The sequence below is a fragment of the Lathamus discolor genome, chromosome 7, assembly GCF_037157495.1.
Source record: "Lathamus discolor isolate bLatDis1 chromosome 7, bLatDis1.hap1, whole genome shotgun sequence".
Classification (NCBI taxonomy): domain Eukaryota; kingdom Metazoa; phylum Chordata; class Aves; order Psittaciformes; family Psittacidae; genus Lathamus; species Lathamus discolor.
In genome coordinates this window covers 2,973,066-2,996,554 of record NC_088890.1, presented here as the reverse complement: position 1 = coordinate 2,996,554, position 23,489 = coordinate 2,973,066, and the positions used below count along the sequence as shown (strand labels likewise).

General features: G+C 47.9%; 1 protein-coding gene across 3 annotated transcripts in view; it reads right to left on the bottom strand.

Annotated features, from left to right (window-relative positions):
• PLXNB1 (plexin B1) overlaps nt 1–23,489 on the bottom strand; it is a 51,855-nt gene that overhangs the window by 4,005 nt on the left and 24,361 nt on the right. For all 3 annotated transcript variants that reach the window (XM_065687120.1, XM_065687118.1, XM_065687119.1), the window contains exons 7-36: nt 23,152–23,308; nt 20,317–20,425; nt 20,115–20,223; nt 18,663–19,526; nt 18,125–18,250; nt 16,939–17,061; nt 15,949–16,042; nt 15,531–15,697; nt 14,354–14,505; nt 12,421–12,526; nt 10,932–11,068; nt 10,583–10,759; nt 10,231–10,399; nt 9,794–10,036; nt 9,170–9,346; nt 8,777–8,925; nt 8,332–8,432; nt 7,299–7,516; nt 6,947–7,125; nt 6,291–6,357; nt 5,715–5,861; nt 5,079–5,256; nt 4,131–4,234; nt 3,360–3,444; nt 2,661–2,827; nt 2,321–2,481; nt 1,966–2,113; nt 1,199–1,263; nt 1,035–1,110; nt 274–348 (exon numbers count right to left, since the gene is read on the bottom strand). In XM_065687120.1, coding sequence (XP_065543192.1) covers nt 274–348; nt 1,035–1,110; nt 1,199–1,263; nt 1,966–2,113; nt 2,321–2,481; nt 2,661–2,827; nt 3,360–3,444; nt 4,131–4,234; nt 5,079–5,256; nt 5,715–5,861; nt 6,291–6,357; nt 6,947–7,125; nt 7,299–7,516; nt 8,332–8,432; nt 8,777–8,925; nt 9,170–9,346; nt 9,794–10,036; nt 10,231–10,399; nt 10,583–10,759; nt 10,932–11,068; nt 12,421–12,526; nt 14,354–14,505; nt 15,531–15,697; nt 15,949–16,042; nt 16,939–17,061; nt 18,125–18,250; nt 18,663–19,526; nt 20,115–20,223; nt 20,317–20,425; nt 23,152–23,308 — 4,830 coding nt within the window. The remainder of the gene's footprint in view (nt 1–273; nt 349–1,034; nt 1,111–1,198; nt 1,264–1,965; nt 2,114–2,320; nt 2,482–2,660; nt 2,828–3,359; nt 3,445–4,130; nt 4,235–5,078; nt 5,257–5,714; nt 5,862–6,290; nt 6,358–6,946; nt 7,126–7,298; nt 7,517–8,331; nt 8,433–8,776; nt 8,926–9,169; nt 9,347–9,793; nt 10,037–10,230; nt 10,400–10,582; nt 10,760–10,931; nt 11,069–12,420; nt 12,527–14,353; nt 14,506–15,530; nt 15,698–15,948; nt 16,043–16,938; nt 17,062–18,124; nt 18,251–18,662; nt 19,527–20,114; nt 20,224–20,316; nt 20,426–23,151; nt 23,309–23,489) is intronic.

Genomic DNA, 23,489 nt, shown 5'->3' with positions numbered 1-23,489 from the left:
CTGCATTTCATTTTTAAGTAGAGTATTTGAATCCTATAGTGGAAAAATAGAAGCATACATGGAATTCCAACAGCCTCCAAGTTAGAGACTTTTGTGAGTTCCTCCATCTCTTTTTGAGAGTAAAGCAAACTCATAACATGGAAGTTACAGGTCAATGACAATACACAGCGCTGTAATAGTCTGGCTGCTCTTAACTATTAATTTTTGGAGGTTTTCTGTTTGGATGGTACAAGGAGAAGGGCATGTTCATACCTGCTGGAAACACACACTCACCTGGTCATAGTACTTATTGATGTATTTGTACAGTTCATGTAGAGCCACCAGGGAATTGAGGTCACCTGAGTAATTCTGAATATAAGAGAGGAAGTCAGACACAGCCATGAGACACTTCACAATTGTTCTTCTAAGCTCTGCGTCCTCATAATGCATTAGGAAACATGCCTGTTGCACAAAGCAACAGGAAAGGGAATTCATCAGTGAGTTCCTAGCAAGAGAAGGATCACACGTACTCCTTGTCCTGAGTCCTTGACTACACTTTCCAGTGTCAGTTGGAGAGACCCTCACCCTCCTCATGGTGCCATAAAGCAGAGCAGCCACTGGCATCACTCAGTATGTCTGAGCAGAACTGCACACTCAGCTGGAATATCTCATCTTTGCATTACTGACTTTCTTAGATGCACAGGTGAGAGGCCAGGGTGACTTCTGAAATACAAGAAGCCTGGAGAGGGTCTTCTTACAAGGGCCTGTAGGGACAGGCCAAGGGGAATGGCTTTAACCTGCCAGAGGGGAGACTGAGATGAGCTCTTAGGCAGAAGCTCTTCCCTGGGAGGGTGCTGAGGCGCTGGCACAGGGTGCCCAGAGAAGCTGTGGCTGCACCATCCCTGGCAGTGCTCAAGGCCAGGCTGGACGGGGCTTGGAGCAACCTGGTCTAGTGGAAGGTGTCCCTGCTCATGGCAGGAGGTTGGAACTGGATGAGCCTTAAGGTCCCTTCCCACCCAAACCCTTCCATGATTCTATGAAATAATTCTATTTACCCGTGACAGCTCAGCCAGCGCAGAGTTCATCTCCTGGTCACTGGCAGAGATGGTCTGACGAATGTCCGCGTAATACCTGCGCAGTGGTACACAGACAATGAGCAATAGTTCCTCCTGCCTCCCTCTTCCTGCTTAAACTACAACTCCTCACGTGCATTGCTTACCTTTCCACCATCTGCTTGTAGCGAGGGATGTCCCGGGCATAAAGCAGCTTATTGATTGGAGAGTCCTTGAACATCCAGAACCAGAATTGATTACAACCAGCTCCTTCATCATGCTATGGACTAACCTCAGCAGGTAACACCATCACTGCTATTTTCTGTCATGCATTCAGGGTTGGGAATTTTGTCCTCCTCATGCAGAGGCACCTCAAATACCAGCTCCCTTTTAGTACTGAAGTCCGAGGAATCACGAGATACGTTGGTGAAGGGACCCTGGGATGCTTAGTCCAGCCTTCCACTTGGAGCTGGGTGATCACCAGTGTGAGATCACATTAACTATGGCTTTGCAAAGCTGGTAACTGAATTCCTCCAGAGATCCACCCATCCCATCTTCTGTGACCTGTGCAGGACTGTTCCACCCTTAGCACAGGGTCAATAGAGGTGGTAAGAGTTTTTTCTAATGGCCAACCTGAATTTCCCAGGAAGCATCCTGTGACTTCCACTGTCTGACACAGCCAACTAGAGTTTAGTTCTGCCCCACAAGCAGCTGTAAGCTGTAAATAAAGAGCACCCCTCAACAACTTCTTGTGTGCTAAACAAAACCAGTTTCTCCCTCCTCTCTTCCCTCCCATCACTCTCCAGTGGCACATGGGAGCAAGGACAGGCCTGGCCTGCTGTTCCAGTGGTGCTACCTAAATGTTATTGCCTTCCTGGGGCAGCACTGCTCAACTGCCTGTGCCAACCATGCTCCCTTTTCCCTCTGTACTTACCCGCCCTAACTTATGGTCAGCTATTGTACAGGAGTCCATGAAGGTCTGTGCAATGACCAGAAGCACAGCATCAACATTATCTGACGTCTGCACATCAAAAACAAACTGGGGGTTCTTGATGATGTTTATCCAGAACCGCAGGGGCAGGCTGCAGGTAAGACACAAGTATAACAGGGTATTAGTGAAGGTGCTGAAGGATATTGTGTACATCATTGCATCTCCCAGCAAAACAGCTTTTCACACCATGCTCTGCTGCCCTGCACTCCTATTTTGTTCCTCCTGGGTCTTGCTTTGCAAGTGATCAGCTCTAGACAGCTTAGCAGTGCCTTCTCTGTAGCCCAGAAGAACACCATACCTGTTTGTCTTCCAGATATGGATGGTCTCAGGGTCTGCGATCCCATAGTGTAAGGCCTGCTCATCCAACAGGTCAAAGAAGTACTTGACTGCCAGGGGGACAGGGCGGTTGGTACTGAGGATCACCTGGAACAAGTCATCCACAAACTTCTGCAGAGTGCCCTGTGGGGAACCAAGCAGGACAGAGTCAGCGCAGGCAGAGGAGAGCAGAGAGCCGAGGCCTCATGCAGATGAGGGGTTCCCCTCTTGTACTCAACAGCCTCCTCTCACTGGTCCATACACATCCCTACAAGGATACGAAGGATGGAAAGATCTCAAACTCAACCTGTGCTGCTTCTCACCTTCATTGAGAGCAGACGTGTCAGGTAGATCTCCGGGATTGCCTTGGCTCGCTCCCGATCTCTCAAGCTCCCACGCCGATGCTTGGGAAGCTCTGGCTCTTCTGTTGGTTTTACCAGGTGCCAAAGTTTGATCCCACCTTCATCTGCATCCTCCAGCATTGGTGTTTCTAAACCAAGCAATTGTTTACAGATGACTGTCAGCTCTCTCACAGCAGAGCGTGCCCAGGGGAGCCCCAAGGAAGCAACATTTCACAATATGATAGAGACACAAATGGGAAGGAACTTCTGGAGGTCTATATTCAGCCTTCTGCACGGATTACAACTGTTGCTATGGTTCCTCAAGCTACAGGAGCATCAATGGAGCTGTTTGTATCCCATCACCACCACTAGGCCATGATTAGCACCCTGAGGGTGTTGATTCCTACAAATTGGAGACTGCTCAGCCCTAGAAAGTCTAACTAGAGAACTGTGCTTATCCTGCATTTTCACACCCAGCCTGACTTTCCTCTGCTCTTAGACTCTTCTGCTTTTCTCTCATCTCACCTGCCCAAGCTTTCCATTTCCTGACAATCCTATGAGGGTTCAAATCGCGTATCAGCTTTCTACAGCAGCATAAAGCTAGGGCTATGGCAAGAGACTTGTTCCATTAACTGCCAAGTGCTATAATACCAATTTATGAGAACAGGGCATCAAACTCACTCTCTCCTGGGATGTAATCCTGATTCTCCCTATGGATGTGCTTGGTCAGGCGTGGGACCAGTGCTACTGTTGCTCCATCAGGTACCTGCACACAAGCAAAAAAAAAAAAAAAAAAAAATCAATATCCAAACCAAATGGCACATTTCTTAGGACAACAGACAAATGCTTGTAGACTAAACCAGACTATCCCATTACTAGAAACAGGGGCAGAAACAGGGATTTTGGGACACCATCACTGCCTTCCCTGATGGTGGAAGAATCTTGTTTGTACCAATTAAAAAACATGATGTGCAAAGCATGAAGAAGATAATAATATGCAGGGGCTGAGGTCATTCACATCTAGAACACGTTGCAGCAAAGTATGACATAATGGTGCAAGATATGACATGTTGGTGCAAAAAAACCCCGCCTCTTTCTGTTCCTAGAAGCTACTTTGCAGGTCAGTGCACCATCACCTACTAACTGATTTGCACTGGAACATTAACAGATCCAGCAGTGCCACCTTCAATGCAACAGCCGCCAGGTATGAACTTGTGTGTCTCCTTCCAAGCTCTATATCGCTTGCTATATCCACTGCTTAACCTATGTCCAAGATACAGGTTAAGGACAGGGTTCATTAACTCAAGAATGCCAGCCACAGCACTGACTTAATATGAACATGCTGCTGCAAGAAAGCTCCAGCCCTTTGTCATCCATCAGGAGCCAGAGCCCCATATAGTGTAACAGTGTTTAGAAGATGGGAGATGAGGCAACGGTAGACTGAGTTCTGACCTTGTAATGCTGAAGAGTGTTCAGGCGTTTCCAAGTTCCTTGAACGACAGATGTCACATCCTCATCAGACAGTATGAGATGACCTGCCAGCCCTGATCTCCACTCTGCAGCCATTAAACCACAGAAAACATGAAGATGAACTGTTAATTTGAGGCACCCCTGAATCTGCTCTGCTTCAACCTGATTGGCCTCACTGCAGACCCACTGGTCCTCATCAACTTTTTCCTATGGTGTTTCACAGATGACATAACCTGAGCAAGTGCCTGTGACAATGCTGAGTCCTGCAGCTGCAGGAGAGTTTCTCCAAGCACAGGGACAAGTGGCCTCAGGGTCTCCCAGCTTCCACTCACCAAGTTCCTACAAATTCCGTCACATTGTGACTCTTCAAGCAGTCAAATCACAAATATGCACCCAGAGTCCTTATTAGCTACTATTCCCACCGTACCTGCTCATCTATAAATGCCACATGTATTCAGCAACAGCCAAAGAATGAAAACTGAGAGGTTTCCCTCACAGAGCAAGTCCCACCTTTCATTAACCACCGTGAGCAAAATCCTCCCTGGCACACATTACTGAGATGCTGCCATTGACCTCACTGGCAGGACTACATCACCTCTGTTTTGCACTCAGATCATCCCCCCCCCCACACACATTCTCCATGCTTTTCTTCCCCATGTCCTCTTGACCTAGCCATTGCCATGGTCCAGGTCTGGCAAAGAACACCATGAAATGGAAGGGATTGGACCCAACTGCTTCTTTCCAATCCTTGCCTCCTGCTGTTAGCTTCTTTCCTGGCCCTGTTGGGTCCCAGCCACAGTGCAAGATCCTTGCTCAGTGACTGCACACTCAGCAGAGAATGACAGACATGCATGCCAGGGTGCTGTGCACAAGCAGCAAATGACCACGTTTCTACTTCCTCACTGAGCTTTAGCATCAAGTTCTGCTTACCAAGGTCCAGGGTATCAGGGTCTGGCCGGTGACAGTAGGGTGTCCCTTTATAGATCTGATCCAGGATTTTCTCCTTCACCTGTGTGATGGTGTCACAGTCTAGCACTTTTGCAGATATCCCTTGGGAGTCCTCTGCCCCTCCTGCAGCAACTCCTGCTTGTGTCAGAGCATTTAAGGTCTGGAGAAGAAAAGAAAAGGTCACAGCTACTCAGCTGGTAAGATTATATCTGACATATTTACACCTTTGATGGTTGGCATTAAGGCCAGCTAACAGCTAGAGCAGCTGGAGGAGTTTCAGAAAAGAAAACATCACAGATGTTAAACACCATGTTCTGTCTTGTGTCCAGAGCTGAGAGAGCCAGTTCAACAGTGTTGGAAATCAGCTTTGATGTGCCACCAGCTATTTCATCCCCTTATTTCTACAGCACATACACCAGATCACTGCGGTGATGGGTCCTATCAGCATAGGACCTACTTTAGCAGAGCTCTTGCTTGTCTGTGGTCTTGTGTTGTTGGGACAAACCTGCCTCCCAGGAGATAATGGCAGGGTGCAGCACTTCTACCCTCAATAATGGGAGCAGAGAGATTCAGCCCTGTTAAACTTGGTCATTAGGGAAGAAAGGACTTGGTGCTTACCAGAGTGCGGTACTCCAGGTCCTCTCTCAACAGGCGGTTGTCATTCAGGGTGTATTTGGCTTTCCCTGTCACCCAGTCGACTGGGCCTTTGTCCACCTGGTGCTTGATTCCTCGAAACAGCATGTAAAGGGGCTCCCCAACAGAATCCTGGCACAGAAAGGAAGGAGTTTCACCAGAGAGAAAGTCCACGGGCCAACTACCACATAGATGCACAAAACCAAAGCATCGCTCTGCCTCTGCATCACTCATCTGACAGACTCTTCTTGCCACCCCTTCTCCAGGAATGGAGCTAGATCAGAATCTGTCCTTCCCATACACAGATAGACAAGCCTATGGCCATTGTGTCTCAAGATAAAGGAGCTACAGAGTCCTCCTCTGGCATCCTCAAAACAACACGTGGCATTAAAGCCAATTTAAGCATCCTTGGTCCCCAGTGAGCAGCCCAGCTCTCCCATTCCCCACCCTGAAGTAAAAAATGGCTCTGGCATGATTTTAGCCAAAAGCAGGCACAAAGCAAAGCTGTGGCTGTTTCCCCTCTTTCGCCCCCTCTAGACCACAAAGGGACAAAGAACTCACCCTCACAAATGCGTACAGACAGATGGACATCCAGTTGGTTAACAGCTTCTCTACCACTGTTTCTGTCCTGAAAGACAACATCAGATTGGTCATAGTAATACAGTGCAGAGCAGGGAGAGATCTGGAGATAAAGGTCACCCCCCTTGAGAAGAGAGCACACTAGACGATGATACAAGATCCAGGGAGAGAGGGGGAAAAAGAAGAAAAAAGGGCCTTTAGAGACCAGGACAGTTAATGCTTTTGATATCACTTATTTGAAGCACTTTTCAGCCTGAAGGAGGCACCAGATTACAGAAGTAGAGACACAAGCAAGTAAAGGACAGAGGAAAGCCTTTGGTAGTTCTCAAACAAGGTAAATTTGTTCACATCAGAAGGATGGCCCAGACAGGAGGCTAATGGGGATCCAAATACAGAAGATAGATCAGTTTAGCTTCCAAATATGGCATGACTGTGAGACCAGGGAGCTCTAAACAGCAAACTGATATTAGCAGATTTAGCAGAGCCCTGGTACCTGAACACAAGGAGAGAGCTGACGTGCAGCAGCTTCAAAAGAAGAGGGATTTGGGGTAGGGAACACCAGCTTCCTACTCTTTTCACACCTTTCCTTCTATATCCCTTGCCAATTGGCTGACTGGGACCACGGCTGGCTCACTCACCTCCGCAGCATCAGCTTGGGGTTCTTGGCCACATACTGCTCCACAAGGTCATTGAGGAGTGTTTTGAGGATGTCGGTGAAGTACTCCAGCTTCCCATGCAGTGACACAGTGAGCAACGATGCTACATAGGCCCGGTCTCTTGGAGAGAAAGTGCGCTGGATTTCCAGAGTGTGGATGAACTGGTGGGGAGAGAGAAGCCAGAGTCTGAATCTGCTGCAAACAAGGCAGCTCCTGGCTGCTGGAAGAGGTGGTGCTGCAGGGAGCTGTTGAGGAATGAGCTTTAACAGACACTGCCTGCTTCCCACGTGATGGGGCCCTGTCCCTACCCTGCAAGCAGAGAGAGGGCCATTACCTTGGTGAGGAAGAGCTTGCTGTTGAGCAGGTTAGAGAGCTGGACCAAGCCCTGCTCTACTGTTTGCCGCCGGCACTCGGGGATGTCCAGGTCTCTCTGCAGTGGTGACTCACGGTGCCCAGGGAAGAAAATACGCTCTGCATAGGACTTGTAGTCCAAGAAGGGTATTCCTGTGCCTACAAGGTCACTTGTGAGGTCCATCATCTCAGTCATCAGGTCTGGAGAAAAGGAAATGCCCATGAGGTTGACTACGTGATCATACAACAACAAAGCATGAGGTGAGTGCAGGAACTAGGGCCAGCAGGATGGGACTGAGGAAAAGGAAGGATGTTTCTGGACAGGAAGAGGCACACTGGGGTCACACTGCTAGGACATTTCAAACTAAACTAGGCACTGGGAGAAACTGCATGAGGAAGCTTGGAGAGGAACTAAAAGGTGGATTTGGTGATTATGCTTATTTATAACCAGGGGCTGCTTTCCAGTTTTATAAAGAGGAAGCCACCATTCAGCACAGATCTGTGGTTACAGGCATCACCTACATTAGAGATAAGGGTATTAGAGATCTCCTCATTGCTTCCCACATTAGTTGGGGATTTACAGTCTGAGTCACCTCCCAGTTTCAGAGCCTCAGGTCTCCCTCACAAGGGCTCACTGCTGTAAGCACATTAAGTAAAAGGTTTGTGGACCCAGAACATGACGGGGTATAATTCAACTTGCCCTACACAAAGACTGGACTAGCTGCTGTTAAGATCTCTTCAAGTGTGCTGCTCTCTTGACTTTCAGCTCTTCCTCTGGGTCTGAAGGATAAACTGGAGAATCAGAGGGCTCTGTATAGATCACTGTGCTCTGAATTAAAGAGAAGAATTAAAAACAGTAGAATTTGGCTATATGTTTCAATGTACTGGCACAGGATAAAGTTATTGCGTCCTCTGAGCTGCCCAAATGAGTATGCAGGAATGGAAAGAGAGATAGGGCAGAGACTGGATCTTCAAGCTTCCTGAAGCTGCACGAACCCAGGAACTCAGTGACTGACCTGTGAATTCCTTTTTGCATCTGTCCCGAACGCTTGTTTCCAGATTTTCCAGCTGGATTTGAACTTTCTTGTAATCCCTCAGAGCCTGTTTGCTCTTCCTCCTGCAACAAGAAACAGAATTGTTCCAAGTGGCCCTAACCTGGGGATTGTCCTTGCCAACTGTTGTACTGTTGCCAAAGGCTCCAGGACAATTGGTGTTGAGGTGATTTCTACCAAACACGTTCTTTGCAGGATAGCAGTGCTCATTCAGAGCCCACACCTAGGGGCACCCACAGTGCAGGCGTTAACGTGCCTCACACATCGAGCAGCACCAGGGGCTCAGGATTTGGCACAAAATAAAGAAAACAGGGATCTTGTTTAGGCCCAAGACGTTCACACTTGGCCACAGCCACTGAGTAACATTGTGAGGAACTTGAAGACCTCATACAATGCCAGAGTTTCTTACCTGTATATGAAGACGATGACCAGAACAATCAGTGCCACAAAGGATGCACCAACACCCAACCCAATCTGTGCCTCAAGTGGGAAGGTGAGCTGGCTTTCTGTATCGTACTGCACCCGACCCAGGAGGAAGTTCAGGTTTCCCATCTGTACCTGTAAGAAAGCATATGCCATGATGTAAGCTCAGTCAGCAATGAAATACAAAGCCACAGGGCAGTGCTTGGCTTGTAAGAATACAGTTGAGAACAGAGCAGCTCCTTGCCACCCCTGGTATCTCCCCTGTCCCCCACCAAGCTTCTGCCTTTCCTCCATTCCCCATCCCACTCCCTGCCTCCACTGCTTCTTGCTTGCGCTTCAAAAACCAACAGGATTTCTTGAGGTACTGCTGATTCCATACCGTGAACTCTGGGAGCAGGTCTGTGCCCTCCCGCTTCGTGCGGTGCCGCGGGGCCGGCTGCTCAGAGGGAGGCTCACAGTACAGATGGTTCCTTGTCAGTGTCTTCACCACACAGATTCCTTCTCCAATCATAGCCATCACTTCATCCTTGGAAATAGCCAGATCTAGATTTTCCCCCTGGAACAGAAGTGGAACAGCACATCAAAACAGGGGAAAAACAACTGCATTTCCGTGGCTCCAGAGAAGATGGAGGAGACCAACACCATTGGATGAAAGCAGCCTTTTTTCCTCTCTGACTAGGCTTGCATCAGAATTGGCTGCAGAAGTTCATTTTGTAAGCTAAAAACCCAGTTGCATACAACTTAGATTATAGCTTTAGGACTTGCACCATGCTGCCCAAGTACAGTTATAAATAGCCTGTCTTTTTAAGGTTCTTCAGCCACAGCAGGACTTCACTCTGTGTGTATGTGCACATACACACACACAGAGTGTAGATGTGCTGTGGCAGGTTGTAAACCTGTCAAATGCTTTAAAACCTTGCATGCTGCATGCCACCAATTTAAAACACTCATTTAGGAACAACTTTGTCCAAGGAACATGATTTCCAGCTAGATTTCGTGTTACCTCCACAGAGATGACGCTTCCTGGCTTGTGCCGATACGGTTTGGCAGGGTCTTCAGCATTCAAGGGTTTTAGGATGGGGTTAACTTCGTACGAGAAAGGCATGGGATGCAGCGAGTTGAAATCAAAGCTGAGATTATCCAGAATGAATTCCAGTTTGATACGGACACTCCGCAACAGCAGGTTAATAGCTGGAGTTTTGCACAGGATCAGGTAGGAGGAGTTCACCAGACATGGTTCTTCAAACTAAATGGAAAAGGCAGAAGTGTCAGTAGTGAAGCACTAACTGGCAGAGAACACTTCCACTTGATCAGTACTGTAAGTACGATCCAAGCAGATAGCAGCAAGGGAAATCCTACAGGGACGGAAAGCCCAGTAATCCAGAGCAACACATCAGCCCTTATGCACCCTCAGCTCCACAGAGCACTTTGCCGTGGTACCTGCTGGGCACTGCAGAGAGCACCCTCAGGGCACTGGGTGTCAGGGATGATTCTGCGCCATCGTCCCAGAGCTCGGCGCCGCCGTTCGGATGGGGAAACTGTAACTCGGATCTTGGGTTTCTGTACAACATCCAAGTTGTAGCCATGGACTCTGAGCACTCTCCCTCCACTGAAAGAGAAAAGCAGCTGGTCTCAACCACCTCAACCAGCTCTCTCTTGCTCATGTTTCCACCCTTCTGCTTATGCTCATTCCCACAAGCCTGCCTTTACTTCAAAGTGTAACTCAACAACTTGGTGCTGTAGCACCTGCCTCAGCACACAACCCTGGGGAAGGTGCCCTCGGTCTTTCTACCTGAGGAAGCTTTTAGGTGGCTCTGCAAAAGTGACATTGGGATCCAGAGTGTATCTGAAGAGGAATCCTTCCAGTCTCCGCTCTTGGTTCCCGTATTTGATGGTGACTGGGAGCTCTGCAGACACATTGCTGGGACTGGTCTGGCATGCCAGCTGGTCCTCTGTCATCTCAGAGAGGCTTGGAGGGGCAGAAGAGAGAACAAGGGATTAACAGCCACTGCAGTGACGAATTTCATAGTATTGTGCCTTGCTCTTTGCAGACAGTCTGCAAACCTCTTCTGGTATTTTCCTAAATTTAATGGTGAAAGCATCCTGTGCCTTATCTAAGCAAGCAATAACTCTGATCTTACATGTGACATGGGAGGTCTCCAAGCAGGACACTGATTTCACTAGGATGCCCAGTCAGCAGCTTTGAGCCCAGAAGGGTAAGGCAGGTTCCTCCTGCTTTGGGGCCCTGAGTTGGCACAATGGATTTCAGCTCTGGGTTCTAGGAGAGAGGACAAAAAATATGAGAGGTGAGAGATATGGACCTCAAAGGATAAGGAGGAAAGAAAACAGCAGAACGTGTTCAGTGACCTCCAGTACTCTGAAAATAGAAGCTATAGATCCCAATCACAGCCAGGCCCCAGCTAGCTTATGGAGCAGAGGCAACAGAGGAGGGATCAGTCACACCAGCAACAACCATGAACTGGGGACCAGCCTTTCCACAGCCTGCAAAAGGCAGATGGAAGCTGCAAACAGCAGAGCTTTAGCCTCACACAAACCCCAGGATTAACAGTTCAAAGGGATTGTTCAGATCAGTGACTGGATTAATAACTCATGTTAGGAAAAACAAGGCAGCAAATAAATTGTTTGTCTTGTAGATGAGGAGATTACCAGCAGGGAGCCCTAAGAGTTTGTGTTGAGACTTGTGCTATTAAACTTACTTGTAGGTGGCCTGGAAAGGGGAAACAAAACTTGGTAAGTTATACAGAGCAACAAAAACTTACTACCACTGAGGAGCTGCAGCAAAATCTAGAGGAACCTGAGAGGCAAAAGTCAGCCACTGCTGATAAATGAAGATACTTGAAGGGAGAAGGAGTAGGGAGAGTACAGCAATAAAACAACCCAACCAAGTGTACAGTTGTGAGAACTGAAATAGCTCCTGCCCATTCGAGAGTGCTTTAGTACCTGTAACAACCGTGCCAGCTGTAAGCACAGATCTCAGCAGTAACACATCAAGTGGTAGGAATTACTGGGAATTATGCCGCAGCAAAAGTTCCTTTACACTTGTCTTGACCATAGTACACAGTTCTCATCACCCTGCCTCAAAATGGTGAAAATAAACCAAAACCAAGAGCAACAACTGGATAATCCAGTATATAAAATGGTTTTATACAGCCCCAAACAGAACAGACTAAGACTCTCAGCATCTCTTTCCCCTTCCCATGGGAGGTGGGGACATGCAACTAGGTACATAACAAAGCTCAACAGCACGGATGAAAAGTGAGTAATTGCATCTAAAAATGACTTAAATACTATTTCATCCTTGCTGGGTTTAAGATACCAATGAATTATCAGAAACATGTCAATAAACAATAGGAAACATTTCTGCATACAATGCACAGTAACTTTGGATTACTGCCACTGGCTGCTGAAGATCAGAAGCTAAAAGAAGTAGCAATTTACACAATAATAAAAGGTTAGAACTTTTAGTGAGATGTTAAGTCATCAATAAAAATATCTCCACACCAGAAAGGTACATTGTAGAGTCCCACAGGTTCATGCAGTACACAGGCATTTAGCAGAGATACTGGAAGAACAGGAGAGGTGTTAAAGTAGTAGCAAGAGTTAGGTTACCTGATAGGTGAAAATGTGCCCAGAAACTCCACGTCCTCCTCCAGGCACTTCCACTACAACGTGCCCAGATTTCTCTGTCCAGCTCCTGCCAGTGACGCACACGATACTGCAGGACAATCCAACAACAGTGTCACACCATGGAAGAGCAGATGAGCTGCAGCCATTGCATTGTCTTAACACCATCTAGTGACCCACAGCTCCCTTCTTTCTGCCTTATTCACATGCTCAGAATATACAACCAAATGTTGACAAACACCTTTAAAAACCTGGATTTGGTGCTGTCTGTTCCAAATAGGCTCATCCTATCCAAGATTACTCTTTTTGGGACAGACAGGATGAAACCCACTGTATCACTGACACAGGAAGAGTCCAATAACTCTGTTATTGTCCAGAGGTGACCAAATCAGTCACATCTGGAGTGACCCCAGGCTAGCAGTGGTCAATCCACACATTAGCACTAGGTCTGATCTAGAAGAAAACTGAAGACTGTGGATTTAGCTGGTGCTGGTCTTTAGCCAGTGACCTCTGGAACCAGCCAGTTCCCTGATCTGCACCACCCATTCTTCCCAGCCCTTTTTCCAGCCCTTTTTCCAACCATTTATTTGGTGTGGGAGACACTGACAAGGTGAAAAGTGAGGATGCTCTTAGAACAAGGCAGCAAGGAATCCCACGTTACAGCACTGATTTGCTAACAGGAAAACCACTCTTCAGGAGACTTCCCAGCCTTTGTCTGGGCCTTGCTCAGGAGCGGGTTCCAGGTTCACAGCTATATCCCCTCAGCCAAAAAGGCTCAAGGAATTGGAACTTAAGCAGTGCCAAGCCAGGACCCTGTCATGCCGGTGATACACAGATACAGAACAAACACAGTGCTAACCCCAGCAAGATTACGCTCTAATTCTAGGATGAAAACAGAAAGCAGATGGATCCAGACAAACAAGGCGCACAGACAGGACAACACTGCTCAACACAGCAGGCCATTTCCCAGCAGAATCTTACCTGGCTCCCAGAGGGAAGGGTTGCTATAACTACTGCTACCATGGAATGGAAAAATGGGTTTGTGATAGCTCTAATGAGAGGTTACTCACAATTGCTCTCCTCTTCTTCTGGTTGTTTGGCTCCTCTCCCTCCCTTGTCCAAGGCTCCCACCTACTTGCCCTGCCACAGGCCAGCTACACAAATAGTCCCTTCTCCTTGCTTCCTAGCTACCCCCCAAGTCATACCTCTCAACATCTAGATTACACTGCCTTGTTGTGCCTTGTTGTTCTGCCCTGGCCAGACGCACCAGCTCCCCAGCTCTGTCACTGACAGCTGGATTCAGCAGGACAGGTCTTTCTGCTTCTCATACTCCTGCTATCCACCATGTTTACAAGCATTGTGTGACCTGCCAGGCACTTCCAGCCATCAGAAGAGTGGCACTGGTCCCACCAGGACTCCCTGGTCTACCCCTGATTGTGGGGGTCCTTTCATTTGGTTTGCTCCTGGGAGGTGGAAGTCTGGCTGGCAAGTGAAGAACGAACCTAGGGGTGTGCCCACTCAAGCAGAGGCAAGAATCTGTGTGTACCTCCAACCACACATTCCCATCCTCACCCTGTGTTAACATGGGCAGGATATTTTCCTAGCAGTGATGCTTGCCCAAGGCATATCCTTTGCTTTATTAAAATCACCCTGTAGCTGGGAGAGACACCCATGAAACTCAGATAGTGTGGTCAGTAAACGGCAGCACTGTTTGGCCATTGCCTTGTACACAACCTTATCTCTCTAAGGTCACTGCCTGAGTAACTAACCAGACAGTGACCTTACCCAGGGGGACTCCCTGGGAATGGACAAGGCTCAATACCTGCTACAGCAAAGGCAAGGACATCTCAGGCTGGTGTCAGCAGCCAAGGGAAAAGCCAGCGCTTGCCTCTGGGAGGAGGTTTCACAGATACTCTACCTGCTAGAGATCTCATACTCTTGAGCATCTACGGCACAGGGAATTCCTGCAACAGTGACAGTTTCTGCAATGTCTTGATGTTTCTGCCCGAGGTTTGAGCCAGTGATGGTGATTCTAGTGCCACCTTCCACTGGTCCAGACAGGGGGTACACCTGCAAAGACAGCCGCGCATGTGTCAATGTCACAGTATCTCAGAGCTCTACACTCTGGCAACTGATCTACAGCACAGGGCCCTTCAACTGCCCCGTTATAAACTTTGCCTGGTCGGGTCACTGCTATGGATTCCTTTAACTGGCTTGGACTAGTACCAGGGTGCACCCTTCTCACAAGAAAGGCCATTAAGAACACACAGTTGGAGCCTTCTTTCCCATACTTCACTGTATGAATCTTTCCCCCCCAGAAGAGATAATCCACTATAGACTTCAAAGGACTGCTCTGCTTTGCCTTCTCATCAACATGCTGACCACTCCATAGGGCATTTCTGCTGAGGAGTGGGAATGCACAAGCCAATACATGTTACTGGTGTTGAAGCAGCAAGCACCATTCCCCCCTCAGCATCAGTACGACAATGAATTGCATGCTGCACAAAACGTCAAAGCTCTGTCCCTGAGCGGCATCCAAGATAAACTAAGACAAGATGCAGCACATGGATGTTGTGTGCCACTGGAGGGAGGACAAGCTGACAGCAAAAGGGACACATGGCTACAGACACTTGTCATGTGGCAGTTAGCAAGAAACATTTAAAATAAACACACAAAAATAATTCATTCCAGTAACCTGTCATGCCTTTGCCATCCTTGCTGTGCTGTTATTAGGTTTTGCCCTCCTTCACCCCAGGCTCAGTTGGGCCAATCTGTTTCAGGGTCTGGCCCAGGACAGTTGGAGGATCTGTGGACCCTTTCCCAGCTCCTGAATGATTCTGCTCCTTCTGGTGTGCCAGCTTCGTGTGAGATACAAATGCATCTTTCCCCACTGTTCCCTATCAGCAAACAGAAAGCCCAGCACAAGTGTCTAGCATCCTCGACACTGAGGGGCCATGGTAGAATAGGACTAACTTGCTCTTCAGATAGGAAACGTATTACTGAGCTGCACTGTTCATGCTCCAAGGTCACAGCCCTTTGACGTTAACTGGAGAATGCAGTCCTGGCTGCAGTACACTAGCGAGCAAGTTACTCACAGAGTGAATGAGAGGTGCTGGACACAGGTCTTCTATATCTTCCTTGCAGGAGCCCCTGAAGATACAGCTGGGGTTGTCACCTCCACACCACACACAGTTATACTTGGAGTCAGCAGTTTGGCAACGGCTACAGTCAGTGTGTCCCACAGAGCAGTTGTAAAAAGTCACTGCAAAGGAGAAGAATTCAGAGGCATCTGCAAACATCCCCTAGGGAATAATCCAGCGACCTGGCATCTTGCACAGAACCCTCTGCTCCTCCCTCCCCTGGGACAAGCAACAGGAATGAGGTTGAATGTATTCCTTCGTTTCCTTGTGACAGGACTGCTAAAGATGCAAAAGGCCTTATCTGAGGATGTTTCAGCTCTCTTCCACCCTATCTGCAGTGTTCTTGCTGGGCGGGGAGGTGTTGGGCTCCTACCGTGGAGATCTGCAGCACTGTCCACTCGAAGGTGTCGTCGCCTCTGCACAAACACCACAGCGTTGAATTCGAGTTGAGGCGCTGTGTAACTGTACTGCAAAGACAAAGACCATCAAGACAAATGACTTGAGAGGCACAAACAACCAGTTAAATAGGCAAAAAGCATCAGCAGCCATCCTGTGCAGCGCACCGGCACATACAGCCTAGACAGGGCTTCCTGCAAATGCTCTAGAAAGAGTGGCAGGCGGTAGTTAACTAGAATGAACACTGGAAACAGATCTGTGCTCGCAATGCTTGACCAGCTCCCTAACTGCATTCCTAATGGCTAATTCCTATCTCCAAGCCACCTGCTCAGAAAACTGCTCAATCCGGCACTTACGCAATTTCAGTAGTGCTGAAGATGCAGGATTACAACTGGTCCACAGGGCTCATGTGCACAAGAGCCTGTGTTGTTCCTCTCCCTTAACTATATGAGTTTGTGAACCAAAAATAGCACCTCTGCTTGCAAACCCTGTAGTAAATTCCACACATCACTCAGAAATGTACATGGCTGTTGTAATTTTGCTCTTAATCCTGCCATCCACAGCCTACCTTCCACCACTGAGAACAAACCTGGTACTAACAGCATGTTTCTTTCCACAAAAGAGCCACCATCACAGAAGAAGTCACGATCTAGAGAACCATGAACAACAGTGCCTCAAGCTAAAGCTGAAGTGGCACAGGCCTGGCAGGTTGTGATGAGTGACAGCTCAGAGATGGCATCATCCCATATACTACAGTCAATGCAGTTTATGTGGCTCAGGCTTTGCAATCTTTCTGCCAGTTGCAGATACCAGTACTGCCAGGCAGCAGCAGCACAGATGATGGCCTCATAGTGCTAAATATTCCACAAATACCTTTGCAAAGAGCTTCCCTTCCAACCTGCTGCTTTGCTGAGTGAAACCAGCATCCGTGTGAGCTCTGAAACGGCATGTTAACCCAAGCACTCACCTGGTTCATCTGGCAGGTGATATAACAGAGGGATTTGTTTGTTTCTTCTCCTTCCACATAAGCATCCATCACCACTGTCCTCCCCTCCAAATTCAGGACACACTCATAGTCCCACTGCTGGTCCTGCAGAGGAGATAGACTTGGCACCAGTTCTCAACTACACAGAGATTCCTATTACACAGTGTTCTCTTCCCTCTTCAACTCAGAACCTTTTAAGAAGCCACTCTGCAAGCAGTGTGCTCCTCTCATTCCCTTCATTATACCAACTCTATGCTACATTCAAGGCTCTCTACGCTGTCACTGCCTCCAAGAATGAAAGACAAACCAATACAAAACACTTACAAGGGAACAAGTGTTTGTCAGTGCAGGGGGAACTCAGCACAGGAAGAGGAATTAAAGCAAAACCAGTGGGACTCCGAAGCTATGCCTGTATCTGTGAAACATTTGGAAATGAGGACTGGAGTACACAGACTAGGCCACTGCACCTCAAAAACTCTCAGTGGGTTTTTCTTCTTTCTCTCCTGTTCCACTGAATTGCTTAGACACTCCCTGTACAATAGACGGATACGCATCTGCAACCAGCTCTGTACTGAGCAGTGCAGTATATCAGGTTTAACACAAAGCAATGATTAGTCCATGGGCTGCATGTTTGGAGGCAGCCGTTTGTAAAAAGTTACTAAATCAGGCTTCTGTCTTGAGATGCAAAGATGATTTTTATCAGAGGCACACCCAAGAAACATAGCTTTCAAGGTTGATTTTCCCTACTGCAGAAGTTTCAGGTACGACAGGAATAGCCGCATTAACATGAACGTGCCAGAAAGGAAAGGGAACAGATGACTTATCTTTAGCTTACGGAGACACAATCAGGAAAGATTCATCAGGAAGTTATTCCAAGAACTACAGCACAGGTGCAACTGAATCCAAAGGCATGCAGATCTTCTGCAGCAGGTTGGTGCACATCTGAACTCTCCCTTTCTCTGGGGGACCTCCTACTCACCAATAAATCCAGCTATGAAATGCTTTGTTCACAGAATTAGGTCATTCCCCCTAAGGTGTTTCTGCAAACAGGAGAAACCTAGGCAGAGCTACAGCTGTGTCTTACATGTATTTTTAGCAGTGCAATGGACATGGTGCCCAGAGTGCTCTGCATTAACACAGTTTCTCAATGCTGATGGTGGTGAGCTACCTGGTAGAGGTGGAAGTTCTTTCCCAGCAGGGTTATCTTCCTTGCCACATTGACTGGAAACAGTGAAGATCCCTGGATTCCCTGCACACAGGGACATGCATCTGGACCCCAGCTAAGCTCTTCATCCTGAAAACAAACACAAGGCTTCAGAGAAAGAGACCTCCACGGCTCTCAGACAGGGAACCAAAGCCTGACATGCCAACAGAGAAACAGCCCTGCTTGAACAAAGACACGGCTGTGCTTTACCATGAAGTTCTAAGCAAGCAATACAAGAGCACGAAGAGGTGAAGGGCAGAAAGCTGTGAACACACTGGACGTCACAGCAGCTGCCACCTTCAGGCCAGCAGCATTTCTGCAAGACCTGGGAACCTCACACATTTTTCTTCTTCCTCAGGCTGCTGTTTCTCCTCGCATTACAGCTTCTCACTCTCAGGGGGCACAACCCCTCCTGTGTGCTGAAATACTAGAGCTGCAATGTGTATGAACATTTCTAAGTGTTACAGTGTTAGACTGTGAATCCCAAAGCCCAGCAACTCACCTCCTCCCAAAACTCAGGAGCATCATACTGATAGTCGAGGTCAGGGTGGAGGATCCTGGGGAAGTCAGGGACATCCCTCTCTGAAGAATCCCCATCACCCGACAGAAGGGTAGAAGCAGAGAAGGGAGATGTGTCATTCTCAGCCTGCAGCAAATCCACCCAGTCCTCTGTGTCCCGCAGCTCCGTGCCTTCCTCCAGCAGCCACTCTGGGGGAGCTGATGGTGGGAGCTCTGAAGCAGGTAGTTCAGTTCCCAGCAATCCAGGAGAGCCCTCAGAGGCAGCAGGCCCCCCCGGCACCTGGCTGGGAGTTTGGGCAGGTGGGATGGCAGATGTTAGTGCCTCTGTGGCAGGAAAAGGACTCGGAGGCCACTTCAAGCTGGTGACATGAGGAGAAGGTGTTACTGCTGCTGAAAAGGTGTGTGGAGAGCTACCCACTAGCGTGGTGGGGGGGTTGGTGTGCTGCGGCCCCTGGGCGGTGGCTGGCCCTTCAGTGGGCAAGGCTGCATGATCCATGTTTTTGGACGGGCTGGTGAGGACAGATGCAGAAGGAGAAGCTGTCTCTGGCTCAGTGACAGCAGGTTTGTCTGCTGGTGGTGGCAGGGGGGATTCTGTGATGGCCTGGAGAGAGGCTGCTTCGGTTGAGAGAGTCAAGTACGTATAGCTGAGGGTTTCTGTAGGCTCAGATGTTATGTCCAAGGCTGCAGAGAACGCGATGTGATTGGGCTCTGAGGAGGGCACAGTGCTGGGTACCACTCGCATGATGGGGGGAGTGATGGGTTTTGTGGCCGTGGTTGGGGCTGTGGTAGAGGACTTGGTGAGGGGAGCTGCTGAAGAAGGAAACACACCTGAGGCTGGGATCTGGGCCTAGAGAAAAATAACATCGTGGGGTGAGAAGAGAGAAAGAAACAGTATAGAACCCAAGCAGGAAAACACTCCATACTACTTCCTCACAAGAGGCTGCTTCACCCTCTGGATTTAAGTGAGATCTACATCTCATGCCACCTTGTCTTGGGATAGGACTGGGGAATGTTCAAAGTGCAGAAGATTCAGCAACATTCTCTCTCCCACTGATTCCTGCACTCACCTCCACTCAGAGGGAGGTCTGCTTGCCTTCGTCCCCCACAGAACTGCAAGACCGCCTGTGGCGGCCACAAACTGGGCATCCGTTTCACTTTCCCCCTTGCAGCCTCTCTGCCAGCTTGTTCTTGTCCCTTGCTTTGAAAACAGAGGCTGGATAACCCCAGGAGAAGGGCAATCTGCTTCATCCGATGGCAATTCCTCAGAAACATAGCAAAGCCTTTTAGCAGGAGGCACACATAGACTCGTGTTGCTCCAGCAGCTCACCTCCTTGCTTCATGTGACTGAGAGCTGTTGTTTTACCTGACATCTGATTCACTGCATCTCACTGAGGCTGCTCTAGCACACAGGACTAGGACTGAGTATGAAACGCACCCTTTCATTGTAGATAATGATTCCTTCCTCACAGGCTGCTTTGTGGGTACAGAGGTGCTGCTGGATGCACCAGTTACATCCCCAGAGACTGCTCACACACTTCTTGCACCTGGAATAATGATGGAGAAGCAGCTGCTGAGATGACCCAGGCAGGGAGAGCCACCCTCCCTAGAACTACAGAGAAGAAAAAGCATGTGCTCACGGTGCCGACTTCCACAGCAGGGCCACTGCAGCACAGTCATAGAAAGAGAAGTCCACAGAAGCAATGAAGATGTCATGGAAACGCACTACGAGCTTTATGGTGACATGATCTGAAAATGAAAACAAAAGTTTCTTAGAAATGGAGCCACTCTAAGCCTGCCATACTGTTAAGAGATGCAGCATGCTCCAGGAAAGACACTGTCAAACATGGAGACAGACTCCTCTAGCATCTCAATCACTGGATTATCCTACGGACACTAAAATCAGGTTGGACAAGTTTGCCAGGAGTAGTTTATGACAGCTCTTGCCAACCCGTGGGAAGGAAGGCTAGTCAGAAGGCTAATTCTCCATCTTCATCTGCTATAATTCCACTGTCATCTCTGTATTAGAGGAAGATGTAACATTCCATGCTCAAAGCTGATTGTCTTCCTTTTCCATCCAAAGGAAAAACAAACCCTTAGAACTGACATAGCCCTTTACCTTCAGAGCTTTGTTCTATGCCCAGACTAAGAAGTCAGTCAGAGAAGAGGTTTAAGACTTGTAATCTCGTTTGCAATGACTGAAAGCTTATCTGCTTCAAATCCAGGTCTTATGTCAACTAGAAGCCTCCGGATAGCCCAGTTCTTTGGGAAGAGACTGTTTTCTGATAGACCAAAGAGCTGCAGAGATGGTCAAAACTTAACTGCAGCTGATAGCATGAGCTGAAGGAGGAATTTTGCATATGGCAGTACTAAACCAGCTGATTAATCCTGTTCCAGACTAATGTCCTCAGAGTTGGGTATTGGTTTCCCAAATAACGGGACCACACCGCATGCTCTGCTCAACTCCAGGAGCTGCCATTTCTCAGGACAGTTTGCTGTAAGTAACTAGAAGCTTGTCCATCATTCCTCTCACAGAATTCAGGCCTCCTCCTGCAAGCAAACCCTAATCACCACAAAAAAACCAATGTGTGTGGTGAAGGATCAGTCAGGGCTAAGCTGGGCTCCTGACAGGATGGCAAGTGAAGCTGTATGCCAGTAAATCAGCTGATGATGAGGTGCGCATGGAAACCCATGATTAGGAGAAAATCAGGGTATTATACTTGCAGCTGGAGCAGGAGTCACTGCAGTAATGCCAGCTCCCATCACTGTCACAGAGGTGATTGCATTTGGCAGTGGTGGCAGGGCTAACACCTCCCAGGATTGCAGGGTTATGACACCATGTTTCTAAATATTCCTTTCTCCAAAAAGGCCATTATTTCCCATGATGCCAATAATGCAGTTCAGCTGTACAGAACATGAGGTTGAGCACTTGCAAATTGAGAGCAAGAGTTACTGCTATCGACTTGAAGCTCAACAGCTTAAAGTGACAGATGAGCTGGTATGCAACCTTTAAAACAAAGCTGGAAGAAAGGCAAATGTTTTAGTGAGCTGGGAAAAGTATTATAAGTAGGAATAGGAAAGTGCCACTATCTAATGTGCTGATGAAACCTCATTTAGAAAGCAGTGTTTGGTTCTGGTTACCAGCTTCTAATTCATCTTAGCAGAGCACAGAAGCCATGCAAAGAAGAGCTAGCAGTACAGTGATGGAGAGAGGAAGTCTGAATAACAAAAGAACACAAAATTAACACAGCAAAACTCCGTGCTTAGAATGCCTGGTCGCAGTTCACTGAGTGGGATTGGAGCTGTGGAAGCAAAAGGACAACACAAATAGATTAAAGGGACACAAACCATCCATGAGCAAATTCAGGCTAGAAAACAAAAGCGAGTTGTTAAGTCTTAGAGATGCAATGTGAAAGTGGCTCAGGTAAAGCACCTCTGGGGTCTCGAAATGAGAGAAAGACCGACTTACAAGGGAGTCAGGAAGGACACCTGAAGCCTGGAATAATGAGAACTAGACTGTGGCTTTACTGATTTTTCACAACTGTGCTTAAATCCAGGCCCACATGTGCAGAACTAAACAGGGAAACCAATCCTGCCTGCTCTGCCTTTAGTGGCAGTGCATGAAGCCCTTTCCCCCTCTGCTTGACCACCCTGAATAGAGACCATTGAAAAATGAAAGTGTTCGAGACTGAATCAGTGTGTTAGCTGGGTTCTGCCGTTATGTTATGTCCATGGAGATTGCTTCAGACCTATTAGCCAGCTGCATACTTCCATGGAAAATCTGCTTAGCCACTTCGGTGAATTGTGTGCAATGCTTTCCAACCGGCACCTGCCTTTTACTTCAGATGAATGAGCTCTTTGAATAGAGCAGCTCTCACACACAGGCTGGGTAAAATCCAATGCAAAGACTATAAACTGAGAACTTCTCATGTTCTTTAGAGTGGCCAATTAGCAATGATCAGCCAGTTATTGTTTGCAGTAATAGAAAGCTGACTCTGTATTTTCCGACTTTGTGCAGCGCTGCAGATTCATTTCTAACTTAAAGGACTGTAGGTCTCTCCTTCCCTTACATGTACATCCTTCTGCCACTACTACAGGGATTTGGAGGATGTTTGCATTTGGTTTGAGTACTTAGAGAGAGTTCTCTCTCCAGATTTATGACAAAGCTGCCAAACCAGCCACCACTCTAGACTGTGTTTCAGCTCATGTTCAGATTTGCACGCAACCCTTTGCACAGGATCTCCTTTCCAACTACCAGAATTTGGCATTGGAATTTGGCAACAGCCCAAAATAGCACAGGATGTGTGACACACAAGTAGAAAGCAAACAGATATTATGAAGAATGAAATGAACACCTGCTGACACACCACATATATTCATGGCTGTTAATCCTGGCAATCTGACAGACCTACAACGTACTTTCTCCCAGCAACGGTATCACAGCTATCATGCTCCATTTAAAGCATTTCACTGACCTGCTCCTGTTGGCAAAGCTGGTGCTTGGCTGGGATCTGGAGAAGGACACATGATTCCTGACTCTGTCAGCACTGCTGGGCTTTCATAGTCTTCAAAGTAACATGAGTAAAATTCTTCCTCACGCAGGGAAGGTAAGTCCGAGATAGCCAGGAATATCTACCAATTCAACAGGATCCAGTGAGTAATTTGCCCTCTAACTCATTATTCTTGTTTAATTTTTTTGCTCTATTTTTTCAAAGTAAGAGCCCCTGAAGTAGTTATCTACATATATATCTATACTCCTATAATGCCACCTAGGACTGCTCCAAATCATTGTCTCTTGCCATTCCCAAACTGG